Source organism: Peromyscus maniculatus, chromosome 7 (assembly GCF_049852395.1).
Source record: "Peromyscus maniculatus bairdii isolate BWxNUB_F1_BW_parent chromosome 7, HU_Pman_BW_mat_3.1, whole genome shotgun sequence".
Taxonomy (NCBI): domain Eukaryota; kingdom Metazoa; phylum Chordata; class Mammalia; order Rodentia; family Cricetidae; genus Peromyscus; species Peromyscus maniculatus.
In genome coordinates this window covers 17,345,440-17,364,307 of record NC_134858.1, presented here as the reverse complement: position 1 = coordinate 17,364,307, position 18,868 = coordinate 17,345,440, and the positions used below count along the sequence as shown (strand labels likewise).

Sequence of the window (18,868 nt, the reverse complement as noted above, 5' to 3'; positions counted from 1 at the left end):
GAGGGCACCAGATCTCATTACAGATGATCGTGAGCCACCATGTGGTTGCTGGGAATTGAACTCAGGACCTTTGGAAGAGCAGCCAGTGCTCTTAACCTCTGAGCCATCTCTCCAGCCCTAAGATACACTGTTACTCCAAAGCAGTCATCATTCCAACTAGTCCCCCAACTTGAACCACACCTGCTCCAGACTTTTTTTCCTTAGACCCAGAAGCACCCCAAAGTATGTCCTGATGGCCACCCACACCTGTACAGATGGAAGCCACAGGTTCGGAAAAGGGCCTCCATGGCCGAACAGCCCAGGGAAGGGAAGGAGGTCCTGGGTAGGAAATGGTGCACAGCTCCACTCATTCTCCAGTCCTAGCCCATGCAGCTGGAGCACTGATGAAGGATCTAAGGCCCTGACATCCAAGGCTGGGTGTCAGGCAAGAATGGACAGCCAAGTATTTCAGCATCCCCCTGCCTCAGCGTATCTCCCATCTTAGTAGGAAGAGACATAGGGAGAACACAGCCAGACATGGTGAGGCATGCCTGTATCCCACAACATGGGAGATCAGAATTCAAGGCTAGCTTCAGATATAAGCAAATTCAAGGCCAGCTTGAGCTACATGAGATTCCGTCTCAAACAAAACTCAATTTGACTCAAGAAAGTACAGTTTTATCTAATAAGTGACTCCATGGAACATGGTGAGGGCCAGAGGTGGGGACACATGAGCTTGAGGGGCAGTGAGGAGGCATGGCTGTCTCTGGGGAACAAGAGGGGCTGGGTTCTGCTAGGGACTGGCCGCGTCTTGACATCTCTTTTCTGGCCCAGTGATCACAGACCAAAGTCAGGGTGAAGGCTGGGGATGGAAGAGAAACCCCACCCTCACCCCCAGAGTTTAGCAGGATGATTCTGGGTGAGGAGAGGGTTCACTCGTGGGCCACTAGGCTCCCTGGAACTTGTGGTCTTAGGTAATTTTTAAACAGCACTAGCTTCTAGTCATGGCTCAGCAAACCAGCCTGAACAAAAAGCCACAAGGCACTTGGGTGTCTGAAGTTCTAAGGGGGAGGACCCTGGTCTGGTCTCACGAGGCATATCTTTACAGTCCTGAACCTCGAAGGAGCAGCAGCCACTGAGGTACAGAAGGACACTGGTCTGTCCAAATCCCTGGCTCTGCAGCCAGCATCAATGTGAGGAATTTGTAATCTCTAGGGCTCGCCTATCCGTCTCCTACCTTCTCCACCTCCACTCCCAGCTCTGCACTCATTACTGCTAGGACCTAGAATGTGCTCCAGGGGTCCCTGGCCCAGGGTAGATCTGAAGCCTGATCCGCTCTCTAACCAGCCCAGCGATACCCTCTTCAGCCAGCTGAGTATAGGAAATGCAGTCTGCAGCATTACCAAGGCCCAGCACAGTATGAGCATGCACCTGAAGCAAGGACCGGCAATGCCACTATTAGGCAAAGGGTGGGGGCATTCAAGCTTAGGGGACTCAGGATAGGAAAATCCTGAGACACACCTGTCCACCCAGCCCAGGAGATCCAGCTCTGTCCCATCTCTACAAACTGTCCCCCTGCCCCCAAGCAGCTATGCCTAGTGACCTGCTCCAGCCTCCTCCCACATGCCTGGTCATATCCCCAAAAGCAGCTCCATCAAGGATCTAAGTAATAGTCATCCTTCGTGGCCTCAGGCAAGAGGTGGGAAAGTTTGGGGTCCCTCCAAGAGGGAGAAAGGTCAGGGACTGTTCTGACCTTTATGAAGGTCAGCTTTGGCCAGGTGTCCTCAGCTCAATGGTTCCTTTCATGGGCTTTTCCCCAAGACTACCCAGACCCAGAGAATCTCAGACTTCCAGCAGACTTTGGCCGCCCAGGAACCTCTACACACCAGCTCTGCTAGGCACCAGCACCCCCTCTTCCCTGCACATGCCAGTCAGGCCTTGAGGTGTGCTGTTCTAGCTACTCAGGAGGCTGCAAATGGAAGATCAAACGCTTAAGGCCCACCTGGAATACAGTTCAAAGCCTGTCTGCCTACAAAGTGAGACTCTGTCTCAAAATAAGGAGTTAAACAATGCCGTTGGAGGGAGCTATAGCTCAGGGGGTGCTCTTCTAGTGTGCACAAGGTCTTAGCCCCATCCCCAACCCCCTAAACCAGGCATGGTGGTGCATATCTATAATCCCAGCATTTGGCAGGAAGGCCAGGAGCTCAAGATCATCCCCAGACACCAGTGGAGACCAGCCTGAGCTAGCAATTCTAAACAAGCAAATCAAGAGGGCGAAGGATGCAGCTCAGAGCACTTGCCCAGCACACCCAAAAGCCTTAGGAGCGCTCCACAGGACCAGAAACGTGCCAGCAGCAGTTCCACGTCAGCTCCTGAGAGAGGCCTAAAGGCTCACCCTCCCTGTCACCTGCCCCCTTCCCAGCTCCTTTTCCCTGGGAGCACAGGGTGGCACTCAGTCTCTGGGCCCGCCTGCGATAAACTGTGAGTGCCCCATGGACCACTACTGGTGGCAGCCTCTATGGCAAAAGCAGTGGCCTTCCAAAGTAGGGGTCAGCTGATGTGCTGTCCCAACAAACGTCCCTAGACAGTCTAACAATAGCGAGCATACAACTACAGTAAATGGGCAAGAGAGATGACTCAGCAGGTGAAGACACCATCCTGACAACCTGAGCTGGACGCAGGGACCCACAGAGCAGAAGGACAGAACTGACTTCTGCAAAGTTGTCTTCTGATCTCCATACACAAGCACGTGCGCACTTACACACACACACACAGAAGATGAATAAAAAACAGGGCTAGAGAGACGAACCCACGGTTAAGAGCATACTCTGACCTTACAGGACCCAAGTTTGGTTCCTAGGACCCAGGTAAGGTGGCTCAGGACCACCTGAGCTCCAGGAGATCTGGTGGCTTCAGACCTCTGTTTGTACCTGCACTCACATGCACATGCCCACACACAGACACACATGCATACACATAATTTAACAAATAAAATAAGGGGCTGGCCGGGCGGTGGTGGTGCACGCCTTTAATCCCAGCACTCAGGAGGCAGAGGCAGGAGGATCTCTGTGAGTTCGAGGCTAGCCTGGTCTACAGAGCGAGATCCAGGACAGGCACCAAAACTACACAGAGAAAGAAGCCTGTTTCAGAAAACAAAACAAAAAAAAAGAAAAAAAAAAGAACAGAAAAAAGAAGGGGCTGAAGAGATGGCTCAGAGGTTAAGAGCACTGGGTCTGATTCCCAGCACCCAAGCAGTGGTTCATAGTGCCTGGAACTCCTGTTCTGGGGGATCTGATGCCTTCTTATCACCTTCACAGCAACCAGGTACACATGTAGTGAACAGACATATATGCAGGTAAAACATTCACACAATTAAAAATAAAGATACAAAAAATGTTTAAATAAATAAAGTAAATCAAACTGCAGACTACAGTAAAGCGTGGCAGCTCACCTAGTAAGTCATCCTAGCACTCATGTCCAAGAGATCTGGGGCCAGCCTGGGTACCAGCTGTCCAAACAAGCAACCAACCAGGTATAAAGCTAGCACTGTTCATCCAGGGCCTGGCACACAACTAACTTGCCTTCCCACAAAGGAAGCCAGTACAGGAACCTGTGAAGGCTTGCTCCCTTCCCTGCTTACCCAGGCAGGCTTTCCCAGGGTAGCCAGGGACCAGAAGCAGCAACAGCGCCAGCTGGTACCCCATGAAAAAGTGCATAAAGGGATTCCTGAGGTGAGGCAGAGCCCTTCAGGCAAGGAGACAAACATAGAAGAGCTGCCCAGGGCCTTTCCCAGGACGGCTGACTGGAAGCCCAATGCAAGAGCAGCAGCCCACCCTATCATGCATGAAGCAAAGCCCGCAAAGGGCACTGTGCACCAAACCACCAGGTCTCAGTGCAGCCTCTCCTCCAAGCCGGCCTGGTAGAATCCTCAGGGTGAAGGAAAACAGCAGGGCGTTGGAAGGCGGGGTGAGGGTGGGGGTGGGGGCTGTCAGGTCACGTTGGACTGGCTGGGGATTCCAAGCCAGCGGCCCACTAGAAATGCAGGGAGCCTGGCTATGCTTCAGTTTTCAGTGGAAGGGCATGTTGGGAAACAACTGGAAGCATGAGACCATGGACTAGGCCTCAAATGCCAGGCACACTAGTTCTTTTAATTGGGTCTGGTCTGTGTCTGCACACAAAGTATAAGGAAATGATTTTAGTTGAAATGCAAGACTTCTTTACAAAAAAAAAAAAAGATTCAGAAAGTAACTATGGCACTTGGTGGCCTGGTCCTGGTTAGGAACTCCGGGCTGCAGCTGGGGTGTTCACTGAGCTGATTTTCAGCTTCCCTGTACATGTGGGACCTTCAAATCCAAACCTAAACAATACAAGAGCTCCATTTCTACATCCAGATATGGCCTCCTCGTAGTACTTGTTTGTTGGTGTCTGGAGACAGGGTCTTAGTAGTCCAGGATGGTCTTGAACTCTCGTGCAGCACAGGGTGACCTTGAGCTTCTGACCCTTCTGCTCGGATCACAAGCTTGCACCACCATGCCAGCTGATGCTATGCTGGGGATGGAATCAGGGTTTCCCATGTGTCGGGCAAGCGGTCTGTGACCTAGGCTGCCTCCGTATCCCTTACTTATTTGTTATTTTGATTTTTTCTTGGGTTTTGTTTTGAAGTTTCCACTTCTCATACCTGTTTTAGAAAAGATGAGCTGCAGAATGAGAGGCCTCCGGGTGACAATTCCTGATCCTCGTGGAAGGAAGTCCCTGGGAGAAGAGAAAGCAGCACAAGTGACTCCCAGTCCTGCTAGAGGGCAGGACACGTGAGCACAGGCAGTGAGCAAACCTCAGCCAACACACCAACCCAGTGGCTCCCCACCCCAGGCTACAGAGGGTCTGGAGGCTGAGGACACAGAGCCCTGTGGACAGGGCTGTTCTGGTGCTCTAGCACTTCCACTAGCCCCTCTTTATATTGTATTCAGACAGTGTTCCCTATGGCAAAGACAGAGGTCAGCCTGAGCTAAAACAGCCAACCACCAGCAACCCAGGGCGCTGAAGACTGAGGCAGGTAGATGGGACTCCACAGCAAGATGCTGTCTCAGACTAAAACAAGGGCTGAAAGGTGGCTCAGTAGCTAAAGTGTTTGCCCAGCATGCAGGAGGCTCTGGAATGGATTCCCACTGAAGGAAATGGAGATGGTGGCTAATGTCTGTACCAGCACATTGGGAGGCAAAAGCATCCCGAGTTAGGTCACCATCAGCACTGTCAAATGGCTGGTCCATAGTTCTTTCTGTCTGGTGAATGGACATCTGTGTGGCCTGCCTCGTGGGGGTAGAAATGAGTGCAGCTGTCCTGGAGACCCCATGCACACCCTTTCCAGGCACATGGCCCAGGCTAAGCTGGTACATAATGAATGGACTTGAACCTCAACAGCCAGAGCTGTCTCTTACGATAAGATCAGGGCAGAGGCTTCTTTTGGAGAAACAGACAGGAAGATACAAGACGGAACTTTCTGGGGTGGCAAAAACGTCTTCAATGCTGATCTGTCCAGCGATCAGCAGGTTTTTTTTTTTTTTTAAGTTATCAGAACAATCAGGGTGTGTATTTAAGATCTATATTTTACTGTATCTACATTATATCTCAGGAAAGGTCACCAGCAGGGCATGAGAGGCAGAAGGATCAAAAGTTCATGACCAGGCTCAGCTATATAGAGAGCTCAAGGCCAGCCTGGGCTACAGGTGACCATCTGGAAAAACAAAACAACTCAGATCTAAAGAATTTGCAGAGCAATACAGGATGGCAGCATACTTGCATAGTGTCTGTGAAACCCCAGATTCAGTCCTTTACATAGCACAAAAAGAACTTGGGTTGCGTGGCTTCCAGAGACCCACGTGGGAATTCTGCTGGGGAGGAGGGAAACTCAGCAGTGGGAGGATCAGAATGTCAAGGTCGTCTTTGGCTCCAGCACAGGTGCCAGGCCAGCCTGAGCTACATCAACTGGAGCTAGAGCTCAGCATCACAGCACCTGCCTAGCACGCGCAGCTAAGGGGCTCATCACCAGCACTGTAACAGAAGGATTAAAGATAGGAGACGAGGGTGACGGTGCTTGCCAGCAAGGCTGATGGATGAACTTAATGCCTAGGACTGGCATGGTGAAGGGAGCGCCAACTCATAAGTGGTCTTCTGACCTCCACACATGACCATGACACACAGGAGCACACACAGATGCACACCTGCATACACACAATAAATCAATGAAATGTAGCCTGTTAAGTGATTTACAGAGTAAGTTAAACAAAATCTCCACAGCTCAGCAAAGGGGCTAGTCAATACCGACGGCAGTCCATCCAGAGGCACAGGAAGCCAGACACATAAAAGAAAAAGAGCCTTTTATCGTCTCACAAGGAACTTCCTCCTGGGTGATATTAAAGAAAACACAAATGAACTACAACAGAGCCCATGGAGCTGGGCTCCACACCAAGGAGTCACCAACCGTCTTCAACGTTGCTGACTGTGTCACAGGGTACTGACTGCAAAGGGACTTTGTAAAGATAGTTATGGTCAATGTGTTCAAGGTCAGACCTGCCTACACAGTGAGTTATGGGCCAGCCTCAGCTATCATTTAGTTAAATACATCCATAGGTATTGTGGAGCAGTCCCTATGGTGTGACCAGGGAGGAACAGAGCACTTTGCATGGATGATAAGATCTGCCAGATGACTCAATGCCCCATCTCACGGAACTGAGTGAAGCAGAGACTAGGCCTTGCCTAAGGCTGCAAGTGCATCAGCAAAGGCAGCAACCTAGACCGAATCACATGAGGTCCACCTGAAGACTCTGACCACCGGGTCCCAGAATCTCAGTCCCTCCTCACGGTGCAGCCTCGCAGTGGGGGAGTCTACCACTGAGCCACACCCCCTGCCCACGAGACCAGTAACCACTGTATGTGTTACAGTGGTGTTACTGAGGGTATCTGAGGGATAAGACACCCTGAGGACAATGGTGACACCTCAGACGTCAGTCTCTGTCCCAGACAAGGGACACAGAGAGTTTCAAATGTGATGCCCTGGATAAGCTCTACTTCTCCCAAGAAAAGGCTGGAGCCTCGGTGGCCAATAGGGAGGGCAACTAGAAGGCAGAGCCAGGAGGGAGAGGAAGTAGACGGCTGGTCATGTCACAGGCCAGACTGCGAGCCAGCAGCCCAGGGCTGTTCCCACATGCCTCGGAACTGAGTACGCAGCACCCCGTGTGGCTGGACAGCCCCCAGACTACCCACTGTAAACCCTCAGGGTTGGTGCAGAAAGGTCTGGTCAAGATGATTCCCATGGCCTGTGAAACGGCCAAGGAGATAAGGGCATCTGCTGCTAAACCTGGGTTTCACATGGTGGAAGGACAGAACTGCCTCTGAAAAGTTGTCCTCTGGCCTCCACCTGCATGTCATGCCAAGTACCCCCACCCCCACCACCTGCATGTCATGCCAAGTACACCACCACCACCACCACCACCACCACCTGCATGTCATGCCAAGTACCCCATCACCACTTGCATGTCATGTCAAGTACCCACCACCACCACCACCTGCATGTCATGCCAAGTACCCCATCACCACCACCACCACCACCTGCATGTCATGCCAAGTATCCCATCACCACCACCACCACCACCACCACCTGCATGTCATGCCAAGTACCCCACCACCACCACCTGCATGTCATGCCAAGTACCCCACCACCACCACCACAACCCACCCACCCACCCACCAACAGTAAGTAAGTAAATAAATGTGCTTTAGATTTTTTCCCTTTTTTCTGGAGTTGGAGCGATGGCTCAGTGGCTAAGAGCCCTGGCTGCTCTTCCAGAGGACCCTGGTTCAATTCCCAGCACCTACATGGTGGTTCACAACCATCTTTAACTCCAGTCTCAGGGGATCCCACACCCTCACTGACCTAAGCACCAGGCACACATAGGTAGTAAGTACACAGATACACACACAGGCAAAACACTCACACACATAAAAAATAATCTTTAAAAAAAGGAGGGGGTGTTTCCTGGGCAGAGCAGCAGAATACACCCTGCAGGCCTCCTAAGCAGTTCTCCCACAAATGCCAACTGCCCACAGCTGGCAATGGAGATGGCCTTGGCTTCATCAGTTCTTCTTCCCCAGGCCTCCCGCCTCCCAAGGCACGAGTCCCTCTCTCTGCTGCTGCTATGGCATTTCCTGTGTGCTCTGGCTGCCCTAGCATTCCAGTTTCTCACTTACCAGTTCTGTGCTATGTGACTTGGGGTCACTCTCAGGTCTGGGTTTCCTGGTCAGTAAAACTCTGCCAACTGTGGGGGATGGCAACAAATATATGGGGAGTGGGAAGACTCGGGCTCAAAGACACCCACAACTCTATATCTAAGCGCAGGATCAGCTCCCCAGGCTAGGCTGCACTCTTCTGTTTCTCTAGGCCTAGTACAGCGACAGAACATGATCAGTTTAGTTAGTGTCAAGTGTGACATCATCTCCACTGTCAGACGGAGCTCTCCCCCTTCTGTTTCTTTCCTTTCTCCTTTCTCTATTGGCACAGGGACTCTTGTAGCCCAGGCTAGCCTCAAGCTCTATGTAGTAGAGGATGGCCTTGAACTCCCGATCTTCCTGTCTTTACCTCCCAGTGCTAGGATTACAGGTATGCCACCATGCCTGGTTTATGTGGTGCTGCCAATCCAATCTCGGTCTATCTAGGTCCCCCAGTGGCCCTCTGAACCCTTGACCTTTGCAGGGGTTGTTCTTTCTGCCAGGAACCCTTCCCTGGGCAACTGCCCACCTACCCATGGGCAGAGGCTAGAGCTTGAGCCCACCCTTCCTTCCCACGGCCACCAGCTCGGCCTCAGACGAAAAGCCCAAGCTGGCCCTGTAACAGATCAGAGCTTCTGCTCTTGGTCAGGTCAGCAGCAGCCTGGGCCAGCGCACAAACAGCAGCTATAATCCGTGTGTGCTGAGAGGACAGACGGCCGCGTGAGGGCTCCTGGGCCACACGTCTCTGTGGGCTGTACTAGGCCCTCTCTGGGCAGTGGCTCGGTTCCCTGTGGGATAAAAGGCCATGCCCCGTCCACAGGACTAATGACAGGGACCTGTGAAGAGCTTCTCCCCCAGCAGTCTTGTAGGGCTCTAAGCCTATGGCTCCCTGAAGACGAAAAAGAGCTCCTGGGTGGGGACAGGAAGACAGCACAAGGGCAGGTTGTTTACTTTCTTGTGTAGAGAGCTTGGCTTCGCCCTGAGAGGACAGGGTGGGAAACCAAACACAAGCAGGAAAGGTTGAGCCAGCCCAACATCACTGCAGTAGCCTGGCTTCTGGCAGGACGTAGGCAAAGGCCCTGGGTGGAGACCCCTCACCCTCATTCATACCCAAGACCTAGGAGTCTGGAGCTACTAGACTAGAGGTCAAACCAGATCAGATCCACCTTCTCTCCCTCAGCAAGCTGATTGGGGGGGGGTCTCCCGCCCACTAAGCTCTGCACGACCCACTCCTACCAACTCTTGCCCCTCTCTGCCACCACAGACCTCCACGTTCACCTTCACCACCACCACCACCACCACCACGGCCAGGCCCACTTCCACCTATCAGGAGCCTTCTTCCTGTAGCACTCCCAGACCTGACTCCACCTAAGCTGTTTCCTGTCCTGACCATGCTCCCTACCCAACACCTGTCCTGACCATGCTCCCTACCCCCCACCTGTCCTGACCATGCTCCCTACCCCCCACCTGTCCTGACCATGCTCCCTACCCCCCACCTGTCCTGACCATGCTCCCTACCCCCCACCTGTCCCACCATGCTCCCTACCCCCCACCTGTCCTGACCATGCTCCCTACCCCCCACCTGTCCCACCATGCTCCCTACCCCCCACCTGCCCCACCATGCTCCCTACCCCCCACCTGTCCCACCATGCTCCCTACCCCCCACCTGCCCCACCATGCTCCCTACCCCCCACCTGTCCTGACCATGCTCCCTACCCCCCACCTGTCCTGACCATGCTCCCTACCCCCCACCTGCCCCACCATGCTCCTTACCCCCCACCTGTCCTGACCATGCTCCCTACCCCCCACCTGTCCCACCATGCTCCCTACCCCCCACCTGTCCCACCATGCTCCCTACCCCCCACCTGTCCTGACCATGCTCCCTACCCCCCACCTGTCCCACCATGCTCCCTACCCCCCACCTGTCCTGACCATGCTCCCTACCCCCCACCTGCCCCACCATGCTCCCTACCCCCCACCTGCCCCACCATGCTCCTTACCCCCCACCTGTCCTGACCATGCTCCCTACCCCCCACCTGTCCTGACCATGCTCCCTACCCCCCACCTGCCCCACCATGCTCCTTACCCCCCACCTGTCCTGACCATGCTCCCTACCCCCCACCTGTCCCACCATGCTCCCTACCCCCCACCTGCCCCACCATGCTCCCTACCCCCCACCTGCCCCACCATGCTCCCTACCCCCCACCTGTCCTGACCATGCTCCCTACCCCCCACCTGTCCTGACCATGCTCCCTACCCCCCACCTGTCCTGACCATGCTCCCTACCCCCCACCTGTCCCGACCATGCTCCCTACCCCCCACCTGCCCCGACCATGCTCCCATCCCAGCAGCAGCCACTCCATGGTTAGACCCAAACTCAGCGCTCCCTCCCCCAATCTCTCCACCCAGAGCTGGGCACACAACAGGTACAACATCACAGACCAGACTGAGCTCAGGTCGGGGGACGGCGACCTGGCGCCTGCTTGGCCCTGTGAACTCAGGCCTGGTGCTGCTGGCCTCCAGCTTCTGCCCAGCAGTCCCTCCCCAGCCAGGAATCCAGCAGGACTCAAATCAGTCCCGCCCTTGGCACTCGGGCCTAGTGTCACCTGCTTGTGCTCATATCTGAGGGCCAGCTTGGGCGGGGAGCAGGAGCAGGAAATAGGGTGACTTGAGAGCTGTGTCTCTGGGACTTTCCAAGGCCCAGATGTAATCCAGTCCTTGGATTACTTCAAGAACCTTTCTGGACAATCTGGTGAGTTGAGCAACCTCTGACTGCCTCAGTTTCTTCATTGACACCCGCCTCGAGGAGAGTCTCAGTTACAAAGTTCTTGCCATGTACCCCACAATACGGCATTCTTGGGGTAGGGAGATGCCTTGGTCAGTAAAAGGAGGACCCAGGTGTGGGTCCCCAGCCCCACACAAGCCAAGCAATGGTTTACAGCTGCAATCCCAGCCCTTGGGAGGTGGGGACAGAAGGAGCCCTGGCTCATGGGCTCACTGGCCAACCAGTCTAGCCCAAACTGATAAATCCCGGGTTCAGTAAAAGACTCTAGTCTCAAAAAATATGGGGGAGAACAACATAGCAAGAGATGTCCACTCTCAGTTTCTGGCATGCACACCCACACATGACAGCATTCATCTTACACAGCCAAAGTAAACTTGGGGTAACTGTAATCACTCCTCCGCTCCTAACTTTCAGGGGCTGCCATGTGTTCCCCAAGGGCCTTGGAGACCCACCCTGTCATCACTCAGCAATCACCACCCCGACTCCTTCACTTATTCCCTCCAGCTGGGTCCATAGTGAAGGACCCTCAGAGCAGCTCAGCATATTTCTGCCTCAGGGCCTTTGTTCATCCTCACACACTGACCTTTCTTATGAAAACTCTGGCTTCCTCTGCACTCTGAGGGCTCAGCTGAGATGTCCTCTCGTCAGAGAGGTCAGCTGATCCCTGGTGAGCCCACACTCACCCTGCACTGCCTGTTTTCATTCTCCTCACAGAGATGTCCTTACTAGCTTGCACTTTCTGGATCGTCTACTTAGCAAATAATCAGTTCCAGCTGGAACATGGACCTCCAGGGCACATAGGAGATGGGTCTCAGTCTCCTTGGGACCCCTACACCTATCGTCACACTGATACAGGGCAGAAACCCGACAGTTAAAGACCGGTCACTGCCTACACGAGTTAACAAGGACAGACAAAGGCAACATTAATGACCTAACTGTCCGAACAGCAGGGAAGAGGCTAACTCAACTTTGTTTTTTTTTTTTTTTTTTTTGGTTTTTCGAGACAGGGTTTCTCTGTGTAGCTTTGCGCCTTTCCTGGAGCTCACTTGGTAGCCCAGGCTGGCCTCGAACTCACAGAGATCCGCCTGGCTCTGCCTCCCGAGTGCTGGGATTAAAGGCGTGCGCCACCACCGCCCGGCCTAACTCAACTTTGTAACTGTTCTAAGAAGCAGTCCAGTTCCAGGTGCCCCTCAGAGTGTGGGACAGTGAGTAGGCTCTGTACGGAGGAAACCTGTTCTATAAGAAGGGAACCTGCACCATATTTAGGAAGTTTTGTTTTGTTTTGTTTGGTGGAGGGGGCGGTTCACAAGACAGAAACTTTCTGTGTAGTTTTGGTGCCTGTCCTGGATCTCACTCTGTAGACCAGGCTGGCCTCGAACTCACAGAGATGCACCTGGCTCTGCCTCCAATGCTGGGATTAAAGGCGTGCGCCACCAACACCCAGCTGCCACCGCCTGGTGCAAGTTTTTGTTGTTGTTGTTTGATGTTTGTTTTCTTTGTCTTGAGGTGGGATCTCATCTAGAGGCTGACCTCTAGGTAGCTGAGTATAGCCCTCTTGCCCCTGCAAGTGCTCAGACCACAGGTGTGCACCACCGTGCCCGGCTTGCAGATGGAGCCCAGGGATTTGTGCATGTCAGGCAGACACTAACCATTAAGCCAAAGACCCAGCCATAATCAAGGGGTTTCATCTGTTTGTATCTTTCTGCACAGAGGCAGCTGGCTTGATGGAGGTCATCCATGGATTCAGAACAGCACAGTATCTGTTTCCCTGGGTGTGGAGGCCCATGGAGTTCAAGGTCAACACCAGCTACATAGTAAACTCTAGGTCAGTCTGGGCTCCAGGAGACCCTGCTTAAAAAAGAAAATGAAAAATCCCAGAGTGGTGGTATGTGTGTGTGAAATTCTAGCCCTCAGGAGGCAGGGTTACTGTCTGTGAGGCCAGCCTGGGCTCCATGAGACTTTGTCTCAAAACAAAACAAGAGTATGTTTCAGTCTCCAAGGTGACATGAATTCCAGGTTTTTGCAGTTCATGTATAACTTTATAACAGGTAAATATTTAACCTGTCATCATCCAGTTGTATGGAACAGCCAAACAACATTATCAGGGGAGTTGTCTGAATCATGGAACCATGGATCTCAACTCTACCCTTCTAGGCCCTTTGATGGCTCAGAACTGCTAGTGAAGAGCTGTGTCCCTGCCCTGCCCTGCCGTGTGCCAGGTAAGTGTGTGCCAGGTAAGTGCCCTCGGCAGAGCCAGGTAAGTGCCCTCGGCAGAGCCAGGTAAGTGCCCTCGGCAGAGCCAGGTAAGTGCCCTCGGCAGAGCCAGGTAAGTGCCCTCGGCAGAGCCAGGTAAGTGCCCTCGGCAGAGCCAGGTAGGTGCCCTGGGCAGAGGACTCTTTCATATCCTGGGCCAGCTGCAGGGCTGTGTAAAGCAGGGTGACCCGGGGACTGAGACAATGACTGCCAAGTCTATACAGCCTCTGTGTGATAGACGGCTGGCGACACATGGATTACCAACTCAGTGGGCCAAACTGGTCCCTAGGAAGGAAGGAAAGACAGGCAGCCTCCAGTCTACCAGAATATTCCAGAACCATCGACCACACAAGGCAATCGATCCCTTTTGCAGACCCCTCCTCTGGCAGCTCAGCCACCCGTGATCTTTCTCCTTCAGCAGCAGTCACAGACCTACCCTACTCTCTGCTCCAAAGCAGCCTGGCAGCCCCACAAGGCTGGGAAGCTGGTCTGCTGTGTCTCAGCACCAGTTCCAGTAGTGTCTGTCACTGCTCCCTGAGTTCCATCCCTAGCACATCACAAAACAGAGATGGCGGACATACCTGTGTGTCCCAGCACTCCGGAGATGGAAGCAGGAAGGTGCCAGGTCATCCTTGGCTACATACTGGGTTTGAGGCCTGTGCAGAACACACATCCCCCACAGGAGCTGGCCTGGCTGTGGGAAGGGAGTCTTGCTGTGCTCCCATGGGGCTCTCCTAACCCCAGTTGGTCTTTTGGTTGTTTAATGGTATCAAAATGTAGCTCTAGCAGACCTGAACTCCTAATCCTCCTGGCTTGGTATCCCGAGTGCTGGAATTACATGCTTTCTCTACTCACATTTGGTAGATGTGGAAACCAGGGATTCAGTAACTCAGATCAAAGCCACACAGGTAAAAGTAACACTTCTGACCGCTCAGGTACCCTACCTAAGTTACAGTGATCCTGCCCTCAGCACATCTGGGAGCCAGGATGAAAAGAAACCAGCAAACTCTGAGCACAGGAAGGACACTATGGCTGCCTCCTGGCACCAATTAAGAATGGGGCTACCACGGTCAGCGTCTGCACCCTGACAGTTCAGCCACAGCCTCACCATGTGTGACCTGCACAAGGACATCACTGTCCCAGTCCCTCCATCTATAAATAAGGTCCTAATACTTGGCCATGCCCTGAGGCAGAAGCAGGCAGAGGAGGCACAGGAAGCTGGGTGCTGCCACAAAGGCAATGGTGTGGGGAAGCCACTGGTAAAAACCACCACAAGCAGCAGGTGAGGCAACACATCCCTAAATCTACTTCCTTCTCCAGTTACCTGTCAGGTGAGGCAACACATCCCTAAATCTACTTCCTTCTCCACAGTTACCTGCTCTCTTCAGGGGCTAATTCCTCAGCACTGCACTCACACAAGCTGATGACCCTCAGGCTCCATCAGGAGAATGACACCTAGAAACAATTAGAAGGCCCTGCAAGACAATGACGGAGGTAATGGCCTGGCGAGTCAAGGAATACTGTGTGATCGTGGAAAAGAACAGGGCAGGGGAATTAGGTCATTCCATAGGTGTGGATGTCAACACCCCACTTGTTTGTGTGTGGGTACTGTGCATGTAAATGCTTGTGTGGGTGCACATGTGTACGTGAGCATATGGAATCAAGGCTGATGGCAGTGTCTTCCTCCATCGCCCTTCACCTTATTCTCTGAGGCGGTGTCTCCTGGAAACCCAGAGCTGTGGTTCAGCTAGTCTAGCCAGTCAGCTTACTCTGGATTTCCTGTCTCTGCCTCCCTCCTGATGGAAGCAGACCACAACACCCACCCAGCTTTTTAGGTGAGTTCTGGCCATCCAATGCAAAATGACCCTTTCAATAATTGCACAAATAGCCAGAAAGGGCCCCTGTACTCCAGGGGCTTAGGGCAAAAATATTGGAATTTCCAGACTAGCCTGGGTTTATATAGAAACAGCCTGTCAAAAAAAAATCAGGGTGGGGGTTGGGCTGGATAGGTGGCTCAGCAGTTAAAGAGCACTGGCTATTCTTGCAAAGGACCCAGGTTTGATTCCCAGCACCCACAAAAAGTGTCACTCTAGTTCCAGCGGAACCGAGCACACTCTACTGGTCTCCTCAGACACAGGCATGCGTGGTATGCATACATATATGTAGGCAAAAACTCATACACATAAAAATAAGACAAATAAATCTTGTTTGTTTTTGTTTGTTGAAACAGTTTCTCTGTGTAATCCTGGCTGTCCTCGAACTCAGAGATGCACCTGCCTCTGCCTCCTGAGTGCTGGGATTAAAGGCTTGCGCCACCACCGCCCAGTTTAATCTTTTCTTAAAAATAAAAATAAGAAAGAAACAAACTAGGCTGTGCAGGCTCATTTTATATCAGCACGCAGGAAGCAGAGGCAGGAGGATCTCTGAGTTTAAGGCCAGTGGTCTACATAGTAAGTTCCAGGCCAGACAAGATGATGGAATGAGACCCTGCCCCCACAACAAAAAGGAAAGAAAAATGAATCAAAGATGAGTAAGGAAAGCCAGGCAGTGGTGGCGCACGCCTTTAATCCCAGCACTCGGGAGGCAGAGGCAGGAGGATCTCTGTGAGTTCGAGGCCAGCCTGGGCTACCAAGTGAGTTCCAGGAAAGGCTCAAAGCTACACAGAGAAACCCTGTCTCGAAAAACCAAGAAAAAAAAAAAAAAAAGATGAGTAAGGAAATAGAAAATCTTTAGAGTGAATACTACCAAGAAACAGCAAGGTGGGAAAGACCTGTGCCCAGATCCACCTGGCAACAGTGAGGCCCACACTCTCCGGTGTTTGTCTATCTACTTTTCCTCCTTTTCTTTCATGGTGGGCTAGAACTCAGGGCCTCTGACTGCTAAACCAGTGCTGCCCCACTCAGCCATCTTCCCAACCCTCGAGTGCACACAGCACAGCCAAGACTGGAAGGGAGGGATGTATGTTCCCCAACTTCAGCAGAAACCTAAGTCAGAACGGGATTGGGGAAGTACCAATATATGTGGACATCAGCCATTGTGTGCCTGCAGTCTGTAGAGGGAGACCCAGTAATTAAAAGCAAACTGCTGGGAGGTGGTAGCCCATGCCTTTAATCCCAAAGACAGAGGCAGGCGAATCTCTGAGTTTGAGGCCAGCCTGGTCTACAGAGTGAGGTCCAGGACAGTCAGAACTGCTACACAGAGAAACCCTGTCTTGGTGTGGGTGGGAGGTGGGGCAAACAAACCAAAGTCTCAGGGACTGGGGTTCCATTGGTAGAATGCTCCCCCAGGATACAGAAGCCCTTTCATCCCCAGTACCACAGAAACCAAGCACGGTGGTGCACACCTGGCATCTCAGTACTGGGGAGGTAGATATAGGAGAAGCAGGAATTCAGATTTGTTATACAGTGAAGTTGAGGCCAACTTGTTTAAAAAAGCAAATGTGGGGGGAGGAAAGGGAAAGGAAAGAACCAAGACTTCCCAGGGAGTGGGGGGAGACCAAAAATACTAGTATTTGGAATAAATGTAGGGAGATCACGACTAACCAAAAAATAATAGAAAGGATGTCGAGATGGCTCAGCAGGAAAAGGTGTTTGCTGTTCGAGCCTGAAGACCTGAGTTCCATCCCTAGAACCCATGTCAAGATGGAGAGAGCTGACTCCAAAGCTGCCCTCTGACCTCCAAGTGTCTCTCTCTCTCTCTCTCTCTCTCTCTCTCTCTCTCTCTCTCTCTCTCTCTCTCTCTCTCTCTCTCTCTCACACACACACACACACACACACACACACACGCAAATTAACATTTGTAAAATGTTTTTTTATTTTTGAGAAAGGGGCTCACTCTGTAGCCCTGGCTAGCCTAGAATCTACTATGTTGACCAGGCTCATCTTGAACTCACAGAGATCCACCTGCCTCTGCCTCCTGAGTGCTAGAATAAAAGGCCTGAACCATCACACCCAGCTAAGATTTGTTTATTTTTACTTTATGTGCATGAGTGCTTGCCTGCATGTATATATGTGCACCACGTGTATGCAGTGCCCTCAGGAACCGGATGAGGGCATCGGATCTCCTAGAACTGGAGTTACAAAGGATTGTGAGCCGAGGATATGGTGCTGGGAATTGAACCCAACAAACAACAACTGCTGTTAACCACAGAGCCCTCTCTCCAGCCCATGAAAAACTATTTTTAAAAGACTAAGAGAACACTATGGAAGAAACATAAAAACCTTGGAGGAAATGGAAAAAAATTTTTTTAGAAAGGATCTGGCTGAAAGTGGTAAAATCTCTAGAGACTTAAAAGGAATAAAGGATCTGAATTAGTGTTCAAAAACGTTCCCCAAAAGACAGCCCAGAGCCAACATCTTCATGGTGAATTCTAAGAAACACTGAAAAGGGAACGAACACTGATTCTTCAAAGACTCTTCCAAGGAAGGAGGAGGAACACGTCTGAGCTCATTCTGCAAGGCCAGCACTCTGCTGCTCAGGAAGTCAGACAGGAGCAGCAGAAAGTTCCCCTCTTCCTAGAAGCTGGGAGCGTAAATGGAAGTTCAGCAATGTTGCCCTGACACATTGCCCTTGGTGGGCCAGCAGAGCTAGACATCAGACCTATTGCTGAAGATACCACACCCTGACGAGCAGCAGGTATCAGAAGGTGCTGAGAGCAGGGTGGTGGTGGTACAGCCCTTAATCCTAGCATTCTAGAGGCAGAGGCAGGTTCTGGACTGGAGAGATGGCTCAATGGTTAAGAGCACTGGCTGCTCTTCCAGAGGATCTGGGCTCACAACTGTCTGCAACTCCAGTTCCAGGAGATCTGGTACCCTCACAAGGACATACACGCAGACAAAGCAGCAATGCACATAAATAAAAATCAACAAATCTTACCAAAAAAAATGTGCTGAGAATGTCCTCATCAATGTCCTACCCAGCTGTGCCCAAAGCTACAGCAACAACCTGTCTGAAAAGATATATCCATTGGTGCAGCAATGGTATCAGGGTTATTAGTCACACCTGGCTCTGTGCAGCTGGTGGCTAGAGAGGTCCAGGCTTTGGGAGATAACTTCCTACAGGTTTTTGTTGTTTTCTTAACAGGGTCTCTATATGTAGCCTGGCTGTCCTGGAACTGGCATTGTAGACCGGGCTGGCCTTGAACTCAGAGCTCCCACCTTTGTCTCTCAAGTGCTGGGATTAAAGGCGTGGACAGCCTGGCAGGACCTACCGCTATTGTTTCACTGTCAAACAGGCTTCTGAAATGCTTAAGTCTATAACTACTGATGAGTGCTGCTCTCGGCCTCCATCAGAAGCTTGCCTCTGCGGCAGTGGGCGGCTCACGAAGGACAGCTTTATCAGTGCCTCCAAAGTTCAAGAGACATCTGAAAGCGGAACAGAAAGATGTTAAGAAGCCAGGCACATGCCTCTAATTCCAGCACTGAGCAGGCAGAGGCAGGTATATCTTTGTGAGTCTGAGGCCTATGTAGAGAGTTCCAGAACAGCCAAGGGTACATAGACTCTGCTTCAAAAATACAAAAACAAGCCTGCTGTGGTAGTGTGTGCCTTTAATCTGATCTACAGAGGGCGTTCCAGGACAGTCAGGACTAC

The 18,868-nt window shown here is 52.1% G+C and overlaps 1 protein-coding gene across 13 annotated transcripts in view; it reads right to left on the bottom strand.

Moving 5' to 3' along the window:
* Dnm2 (dynamin 2) overlaps positions 1–18,868 on the bottom strand; it is a 91,277-nt gene that overhangs the window by 52,432 nt on the left and 19,977 nt on the right. For 12 of the 13 annotated variants that reach the window (XM_042280503.2, XM_006986994.4, XM_006986995.4 and 9 more), the window contains exon 2: positions 4,658–4,731. The exons of the other annotated variant lie outside the window; for it this stretch is intronic. In XM_042280503.2, the coding sequence (XP_042136437.1) occupies positions 4,658–4,731 (74 nt within the window). The remainder of the gene's footprint in view (positions 1–4,657; positions 4,732–18,868) is intronic. 13 annotated transcript variants of the gene reach the window in all.